Source organism: Acanthamoeba castellanii (genome assembly GCF_000313135.1).
Source record: "Acanthamoeba castellanii str. Neff unplaced genomic scaffold scf7180000084560, whole genome shotgun sequence".
In the NCBI taxonomy this organism is placed as follows: Eukaryota; Discosea; order Longamoebia; family Acanthamoebidae; genus Acanthamoeba; species Acanthamoeba castellanii.
The window spans coordinates 19,368-28,176 of record NW_004457382.1 but is presented as its reverse complement, the minus strand read 5'-3'; the positions used below and the strand labels follow the sequence as shown (position 1 = coordinate 28,176).

At 60.4% G+C, this 8,809-nt stretch overlaps 4 protein-coding genes across 4 annotated transcripts in view; 2 read left to right on the top strand and 2 right to left on the bottom strand.

Annotated features, from left to right (window-relative positions):
• ACA1_328780 (Actin subfamily protein) overlaps positions 1–753 on the top strand; it is a gene marked incomplete at both ends in the record, with an annotated part of 1,033 nt that extends 280 nt beyond the window's left edge. The window contains one exon of the mRNA XM_004337318.1: positions 37–753. Within this exon, the coding sequence (XP_004337366.1) occupies positions 37–753 (717 nt within the window). The remainder of the gene's footprint in view (positions 1–36) is intronic.
• Positions 754–1,434: 681 nt separating this feature from the next.
• ACA1_328770 (aldo/keto reductase) lies at positions 1,435–2,950 on the top strand (the record flags this gene model as incomplete). The annotated part of the gene is made up of 6 exons (XM_004337317.1): positions 1,435–1,575; positions 1,662–1,862; positions 1,943–2,100; positions 2,174–2,284; positions 2,354–2,489; positions 2,573–2,950. The coding sequence occupies 6 exons, from the start codon at positions 1,435–1,437 to the stop codon at positions 2,948–2,950; spliced, it is 1,125 nt and encodes a 374-aa protein (XP_004337365.1).
• Positions 2,951–3,609: 659 nt separating this feature from the next.
• Positions 3,610–5,114, bottom strand: ACA1_328760 (3'(2'),5'bisphosphate nucleotidase; the record flags this gene model as incomplete). Its single annotated transcript, XM_004337316.1, has 6 exons — positions 3,610–3,690; positions 3,775–3,907; positions 3,975–4,065; positions 4,165–4,359; positions 4,442–4,542; positions 4,651–5,114. The coding sequence occupies 6 exons, from the start codon at positions 5,112–5,114 to the stop codon at positions 3,610–3,612; spliced, it is 1,065 nt and encodes a 354-aa protein (XP_004337364.1).
• A 191-nt stretch (positions 5,115–5,305) lies between these two features.
• On the bottom strand, positions 5,306–8,487 carry ACA1_328750 (tetratricopeptide repeat domain containing protein; the record flags this gene model as incomplete). The annotated part of the gene is made up of 10 exons (XM_004337315.1): positions 5,306–5,847; positions 5,954–6,051; positions 6,134–6,274; positions 6,370–6,470; positions 6,552–7,048; positions 7,113–7,190; positions 7,217–7,430; positions 7,510–7,707; positions 7,791–7,926; positions 8,021–8,487. The coding sequence occupies 10 exons, from the start codon at positions 8,485–8,487 to the stop codon at positions 5,306–5,308; spliced, it is 2,472 nt and encodes an 823-aa protein (XP_004337363.1).
• Between the last annotated feature and the right edge of the window lie 322 nt (positions 8,488–8,809).

Sequence of the window (8,809 nt, the reverse complement as noted above, 5' to 3'; positions counted from 1 at the left end):
ACCTTCAACACCCCCGCCATGTACGTCGCCATCCAGGCCGTGCTCTCGCTCTACGCCTCGGGCCGTACCACCGGTATCGTGCTCGACTCCGGCGATGGTGTCACCCACACCGTGCCCATCTACGAGGGTTATGCCCTGCCCCACGCCATCCTGCGTCTCGATCTCGCCGGTCGCGATCTCACTGACTACCTCATGAAGATCCTCACCGAGCGCGGCTACTCGTTCACCACCACCGCCGAGCGCGAGATCGTGCGTGACATCAAGGAGAAGCTGTGCTACGTCGCCCTCGACTTCGAGCAGGAGATGCACACCGCCGCCTCGTCGTCGGCCTCGAGAAGTCGTACGAGCTGCCCGACGGTCAGGTCATCACCATCGGTAACGAGCGCTTCCGCGCCCCCGAGGCCCTGTTCGCAGCCCTCGTTCCTCGGCATGGAGTCGGCCGGTATCCACGAGACCACCTACAACTCGATCATGAAGTGCGACGTCGACATCAGGAAGGACCTCTACGGTAACGTCGTCCTGTCGGGCGGTACCACCATGTTCCCCGGCATTGCCGACCGCATGCAGAAGGAGCTCACCGCCCTCGCGCCGTCGACGATGAAGATCAAGATCATCGCCCCGCCCGAGCGCAAGTACTCCGTGTGGATCGGTGGCTCCATCCTGGCCTCGCTCTCCACCTTCCAGCAGATGTGGATCTCCAAGGAGGAGTACGACGAGTCTGGTCCCTCGATTGTCCACCGCAAGTGCTTTTGAAAGGAGAAACATCGGGCGGGAAAGAAACCCTCGATTGTCCACCGCAAGTGCTTTTGAAAGGAGAAACATCGGGCGGGAAAGAAACCCTCGATTGTTCATCGCAAGTGCTTCTAGGCGAGCCTCTTTGCTGGTGTTGTTGTTGTTGTACAAACACTGTAGTAAAAGTAATACGTATGTGTGCGCTACGGCGTACAAATGTAAACACATCTTCCTTGCGTCATTCTCGTTTTCGTTCTTTCTTCGTGATCGATCGTGTTCTTCTTGAGAGCAGCCAAGAGGCGCTTGGCGGTGGAGCCAGCACACCACAAGTGCCCCAGACGTCATCTCAATCATCATCAACTGGCGCACGTGGATCACACCATTGGGGGGGAAGAGGACAGAGGTTGGGGCCACGTACCACAACCGCCACATTTCTCCACATTCCCACGGTTGGTGTCTGGTGGTTGGCCGAAAAGAGGAAAATTCGGAGCTTGTGTACTATATTCAAGGTGCAATTTCAATTGGACAAAACTTCTAGCTCCGAATGTGCATGTTTCCCATCAATCGTGTGTATGTTAGGCTGGCATTGCAGGCTGCACCCACACATATAAAATAGTGCCCCAGCTACTTCTTTTCCTCCACAATCAACACATCAACAACACAACAAACCCACGCACACCCAACCACTTTACGACTCCAAGGATGAACAAGTCTGCGACCGCCGAACAAGAGAGCATTGACAAGCCTCTGGCCCAGCTCGACGACTACCGCCTCTTGGGCGCGTCGGGCCTGCGCGTGTCTCCCCTCTGCCTCGGGGCCATGACCTTCGGCGCCGACTGGGGGGTACGACTCAACCACGCGAGTGGTGCGTTCAACTGCTGCCCTGATCTCACCTACATGATGGGCGTGATGATGGTGGTGGTTGGCAGCAATGGGGCGCGGGGTTCGAGGAAAGCAAGCGCATGTTCGACTTCTACGTCGAAAAGGGCGGCAACTTCATTGATACGGCCAACATCTACACCAACGGCACCAGTGAGCAGTACGTGGGTGAACTGGTGGCGCCGATTCGCAGCCAGATGGTGGTGGCCACCAAGTACAGCATCAATCCGCCGCCCTTCCCTGGTCTTCCGGTACCTATGCTCTACCTTTTCGTCATCCTTGCGCCCCGGTGCATCCAGTTCTGACTGCGTGGCCACGCCACCACTGCCAGCCTTCACCCACGGCCAAGAACGCCAACTACGGCGGCAATCACCGCAAGGCCCTGGTGCAGGGGCTTGATGAATCGCTGAAGCGCATGAAGCTGGACTACGTCGACGTCCTCTATGTCCACGTATGGGATCACCGTACCCCCATCGACGAGACCATGAGGTATGCGCACATAGTGTGGATCGACCAGAGCCCCATCAACTCATAAACCTCACATCCACCACTTCAACATCAGGGCCCTGGACGACGTGGTGAGGAGCGGCAAGGCCCTCTATGTCGCTGTGAGCGACACCCCCGCCTGGGTCATCTCCGCCGCCAACAACACCGCCCATCTGCGGGGCTGGAGGTACTTCACCTTGTAGGGTGGCCAGGACTTGTGATAGCACGGCTGACTGAATCGCGATGTACATCGCAGCCCCTACATTGGACTGCAGACGCGGTACAATCTGCTCGACCGGTCGCTCGAGTGGGAGCTGGGTCCCATGGCCAAGGCCTACGACATCGGCATCATCCCCTGGGGCGCCCTCGCCGAAGGCTTCCTCACCGGCAAGGTATCAATCACCTCCGCGCCAATCAGAGTCCTTCTTGTTTCGATGGAAGGGCGAGGCGTTAACCTCCCCCAATCACATCACAGCACAAGAGGGACCAACCGCACCCCGAAAGCAAGCGCGGGCACCTGTTGGAGCGCCACTTTACTGAGGAGCGCAACTGGAAGATCGTGGACGAGGTGGTGGCGGTGGCCAAGGAGATCGACAGGCCCGCGGCGCAGGTGGCACTCAACTGGCTGGCCCAGAAGCCCGGCGTGACCAGCCCGCTCGTGGGCGCCCGCACGCTCGACCAGCTCAAGGAGAACATCGCCGCGCTCGAGTTCACCCTCTCGCCCGACCACATGCAGCGCCTGGACCAGGTGAGCGAGCGGCCGATCGCCCAGCAGCCCTTCCCCAGGAACTTCATCGCCACGATGGACATGACCGTCGGCAGCACCAAGGTGGACCGCAGATATGCGGTGTAAGTGCGTGTTACACTTACACTTCGGAAAAAACGAGCCAACGGGGCTTTTCTTCCTCCTGTTGGTGGCGGTGAAAGTGCGTGTTACACTTACACTTCGGAAAAAACGAGCCAACGGGGCTTTTCTGTTTCGAAAAATATTGCGATTCTGTGAGTTTGGGACCGCCAAAGAAAAAGCAAAAAGAATGGCCAGTATGGGGATCGAACCCACGACCTTGGCGTTATTAGCACCACGCTCTACCAACTAAGCTAACCGGCCTTGTCAAGTTGTGGTCTGTTTGGTGGACACAGCACAGGTTCAATGAGAGGTGAGCAAGACGGGAGGTAAACTCCCTGCCCTGGACAGGAGGGGGTACTTGCTTGATAGTGGCGCGAGGAATGGAGAAGCAAAAGGATACGGCACGGTGGATTCCCGGGTGGTCGCCCACCCCAGTACTAACACCGCCTGGCGCAGCTTAACTTCGCTGTTCGGATGGGAAGCGGTGCTTTCTGCGCAGTATGGCCGTATCCGACAATCTAGACACGCTCCCCTCGTATAAGTCGGTTGCGCTCCTGCTCGCTGGTGGACATTGCCCCACTTTCCATCATAACCGTGCTGGCAAAAGGAGAAGTGCTTGACGTAGCAACACTGTATTCACGAGTGGTGTGGGACAGGTGCCTCCATCACAGCTTGTTCTCATGGAGGGCCGCCTGAACGGCGTCCAGCACTGCCTGATGGAGTTTGCCGTTCGTAGCCACCACGCCCTGCACGCACCCATCAAGTTTCGGGTTTAGCAGAGTTAGCGAACCGCGTGCCAATGGCGCACACAACGGCAGAAGAATCGGTACCTTGTTGTGCGAGAGCTTCTTGCCGTGAGACCAGTCCAAGGGCTTGCCCTCGAGATCGGTCACCTCGCCGCCGGCCTCCTTGACGATCACCACGCCAGCGGCGTGGTCCCAGATGTTCTCCACGTACGACGAGCTGGGCACACGCGGGGCGTTTGTTGGTGAGCACCCAAACAGGGGAGTGGGAGGGTGTGGGGGTGTACCTGGTCAGCCTGAGATAGATCGAAGCGTCACCTCGAGCCACTATCCCGTACTTGCATTGGCTGTCCATGCGCACCGGCGCGGCCGTTACGCCTGCCGCACACGACAACACGCACGCACGCACGACAAAGGTGGTGAGTACAGTCACCGTACGATAGGAATGGAAGACAGAGAGAGACAGAGAAAGGGTACCCAGCTTCTGCGCGATGCGCTGGCTAACGTCGTGCGACGAGTGCGAGGCCTCCACGCTTTCGGTGAAGTTGGCCTGGGCGCTGTCGGTCACGCTCGACGCGGAGACCTTGGTCTCCTCCGCGGCCTCCTTGCTGGCGGAGCGCATGAAGCAACCCTGTCCCTTCACCGCCACCAGCACACAGCCCACAGGCGATGCTGACGTCATCACCACCAGTGACACGGAGCGTGAGTCACCGCGTCAACGTTGGTGCAGAAGAAGAAGAAGAAGCCGGCGTACAGGCATCGGCGATGTCGTGGGGCAGGGCCGGGCAGCCGAGCACGCCGAGCACGGGCTCGTTGTCCTGCATCAGGGCCAGCGCAATCGCGTACTGCTCCCGCCTGAGGAATCCGAGCGTACCATCTGCACACATTTCTTCATGTCAGCGCACACGGACACAACCGCACGCACCACCGCACACAACGCCACACACGCATTACCGCACGCACATAACACAGAAGATACCGATGGGGTCCAGCGTCCACCAGAGGCCCGAGGGTGACTTGGCCTCCTCGCCCTCCTCCTTCCTGGCCTTGGTCACGCCGCTGCCGCCGCGGTCGATGACGTCGAGCAGCGCGGCCTCGTCCTGGATCGACGGCACGACGGTGCGGACGTGGTCGAGCAGCCGGGCGCGCATCTCCTCCTTGCCCTCGCGGCGCAGCTCGCCGCTGGACTCCTCGGCGATGAAGGGGTAGGCGGGAAAGTGGTGGGTGAGGTGGTGGACGATGAGCACCTGCGCGGCGTAGTCGGCCACGGTGACGGGCGAGCGGTCGCGCTTCTCGAGGGTCTCCTGCGAGACGAGGCTCTCCTGCACGCGGCGCACGAGCTGGCACGCGCCCACGACGGCCTCCAGCGCGGCTTGACGCTCCTGCGCGAAGGGCAGGCCACCGATTGAAGATGAAGATGATGACATCGTTCTACTACTTCTTTTGTCGAGAAGAACGACTGCGCGAATTGGAAGGGGGCGAGAAGATGCAAAAAAGGTTGGCTGGCTTCTGTGCAAACACGAGCCAAACACGATCGTACGCTGGCGTAGAGATCGAATGGTGATCAATTCAGTTTCTGGTTTTTACGCGAACGATTTGCTCTCGTAGAACAAAATTTCTATTTATTATTTATCGGGCGCAGCTCGACGCGCATCTGGTGGAGCTCATCTAGCACGCGCTGGCCGCCTCTCTTGACGAGGGACCCACCACATGGTCGACCATCGTCGCCTCCACCGCCGGTGAGCACGGTCCACACACGCTCGGCCTTGTCGATCCAGGCCAGCGTGCGGCGCGGGTCGCGGCGCGCGTTGAACCAGGCCTGGGCCAGCTTCGCGTACTGGTCGGCCAGTTCGAAGGAGAAGGGCGCGAAGCGCGACTCGAGTACCGCCACCGCGCGCTCGAGGTGCGTCGCGGCCGCCTCGTACCGCCCGAGCCGCGCGTGGGCTTCGGCGAGCGCGTCGTGGGTGCGCCCCAGCTCGCGGTGCTGCGGGTGGAGGTACTTGGCCCGCAGGCGCAGGGCATGCGCCAGGCTCTGCGCCGCGCGCTCGACGTCACCATCACCGCTACCGTCACCACCACCGCCATCGAGGGCTCGGCGCGCCCGCTCGTAGAACTCCCTGGCCAGCTTGATCTCGCGCTGCACGACGCGGATGTCCACCTCTTCCCCGCAGCCACACACGATCACGAAATTGCCTGGGGTTGGGTGTGGTGGTGTGGCGGTGAGCGATCATCAGCAGACTAAGCTGGCCTGCAGCATTGCTGGTACCCTGGCGCAGCTGCTCTGGGTTGATCTGGAGTTCGCGTGTGCAGCCCTCCGAGCCGCACACCAGGTAGTCAAAGTCCTGGCCTCCCTGCTCGACACTGCTGGTGACGTAGTATGGGGGTGTTGGGTTAGTGTGGTTGTGCTGGGCTCTGAGCTGCTTAGAAAGGCGGGAATCCAAGGCACCTGGAGCATGCGTCACAGCGACAGGTGAAGAAGTACTGGTGGCGCAGCGCCTTCTGCCGTTCGTCACGTGACGGTATATGAGCCACGTGCGGGCCGTAGCAATTTAGCACCTCCTTGCCCTTGGCAATGTCCTCGCATGCCCTGCCCACACACACACACACACACACACAACACACACAACGTAGGAGTGGTGAGCACTAGAAACCCTACAGGTGGTCGGTACAGGCTGTTGTCACCTTATCGTCAGGACTCGGCCCTCGTAGTTGAGCACGGTGTTGGGACGGCAGGAGTGGTTGAACAGGCTCCCGGTGGCGTACATGGCCTCAGCGACTCGTCGCTGCACGACTGCATCCCCCGCCCCAACCACCACCACAGGCGCGTTAGCAACACGTGGTGTGAGACCAGAGCAACTGCGCACTATCGGCTTCGTACCGCCGCCGTGCTCATCATCGTCGGCAACTTCGTAGATGGCGTAGACGTTGGTGTGGGTCTGGCACAGGTGTCGAAACAGCAGCCTGATGTCCATCCACTTCCCCATACGCACATCGTCATCGTCTTCGCTTTCGTTCTTGCTCTGTACATCGTTCTCGCCTCCGCCGCCTATCTGCCTTCGTTGTTCCTCTTCTTCTCTTGCGCGATTCGCTCTGTGCTCGACGTAGGCTCGCGCCACGATGCAGTACCGGAGGTACTCCTCGATCGTTTCCTTCGGCAGGTCCTCGACATGCGGCAGCAGCGAGCAAATGTCTCCGTAGTCGGCTCGCCACTCGTCGTCTCCGCGCGGGACCAGGCCACGGAGGGGCTGGCCCGTGGTCGGCGCCCGACCATCAAGGCCCTGCGCAGCTCCTTCGCGTGCTTGTCGCCGGAGAAGGATGCGCAGGCACAACACCAACAGCGTGGGGGCCGCCTCGAAGAAGGCTTCACCGCTGGCCACTCACGGCTGTCAGTCTCGAAGTGTGTGAGTTGTGTGGTGTTGGCGTACCACTCGTAGACATGGTACCAGGCGGCCGCTTCTCGACATCGCTCGGAACAAAAGCGTGCCCACGAGCACCGACAGCAACTGCAAGCGTCAACGAAAAAGCGCACCTACGTTAGCGCGACGCCGTCGGACGCCGACCGAGAGCGGGGTTGAAGCGAATGACGAGCTGGACGTGTACGGGATGAGCACCGCCTCCTGGGTGAAGCAGTGGTGGCAGTGGGTCAGTTCGTAGGGCCGAAGCAGAACGGCAGCGTAGGCCTCTTCGCGCGTCACGGGCTCGCCCAACTTGATGTCCTCCGCAGCCACAACGAAGCGGCCCGCCTGATTCACGTGGTCGATGATCATTCGAAGAATTCACTCTACACGCAGCCCCAGGCAGAGCTCAGAACGCATAGCATACCTCTGGGCTACGCCGGATTGCGACGGCGGACGAAGCGTGAGCAATGCGAGGGTTGTCCATCGAAGGCGAAGGCTGTGCCGTAGCGGCTCCTCTCGTCTCGCCCTTCTTCCTCTGCCCCTTCTTCTCTCCTGCGATGGCCCTTCTCGCCTGGTCCACCTCTTTAGTGATCTGGGCCTTGACGGGCGCAAGGCTGGCCTCCTGCAGCGCAGCGCCAGGCGCGTGCGTAGTGTCAAACACGTATGCGTTGAGTGGTGGAGAGTGTCAAGTGGGCAGTCACTCACCTGACCGGCACGCTCGTTCAAGAGCGCCAGCGCCTGCTGCAGGTCCACCCAGGCGAGCGATGGCTGGCCCAGGCGGAGCCGGCAGTTGCCCCGTCGCTGCAGCAGTTTGAACAGCTTGTCTGCCGGATAGCCTGCTCTGCGCGGTTCACACGAACAACGTTGCAACCAACCGGCCAATGCTCATCTCAGCTCAAAGAAGAAGAAGAAGAAGTTGTGGATGGAGGTGGTACTGTTGCGCCCTGTCGCAGTCCTCGGCAGCCGCGTCGAAGCGTTCCATTTGGTACAGCACCGCAGCGCGGTTGGCGTAGGCCAGCCCACCCAGCTTCGTTCTGGCTCCGCCGCAGCAAAGGGCCTCCGTGTAGGCACGTAGTGCTTGGCCGAGCAGGCGTGCGTGCGGGCCTGGGCTGCCGCGGGACTGTCGTTCAGCGGCCTGCCATTGCCCGTACAGCTCGTCGCCCTTTTGCTTCCACTTCAGGGCCTGGTCATCGTCGGCGGCACCGCGCTCGGGTGCGTCTGCTGCAGCGAGAGCGGCACTGATCTCCGGCACCTTGTGCATGCATTGAACTGGCAGATCGAAGCTTGCGCTTTGCGATGAAGATGTGCGAAGATTTTCGAGCTCGGCCTCAGCAAAGTGGACCAGCCGAGCGCAGGCGAAGGCTCTTTCCGCGTGACCGCGCCGGCGTGCCTTCCCCTCCATCTTTTCTTTGTTGGGAGCACGGAAAGGTGTTACGACCGGACTCGAACGCACGGTGTCTTCAAGAAGCTAAAGCAGGCTAAGGCCGCAGGAGGAGGGAGAAGAAGAGCAAGCCAACCAGGGTCACAAGCGACAAATGGGAGTCAGCGCTTGATCAATGGCTGAGTCTGTTGAGAGTGCCATGTGCAAGGGTTCTGATTACACACTGTGGGATCTTGGACAAGTAATTTCCAAGCACCAGATCAGCACAGAGCCATCAGGTCCATAAAGTGCTCAACCCAAATGGGCTTTTGGTGCTGTTGGGCTTGTGCATTGTCTGTGGTGG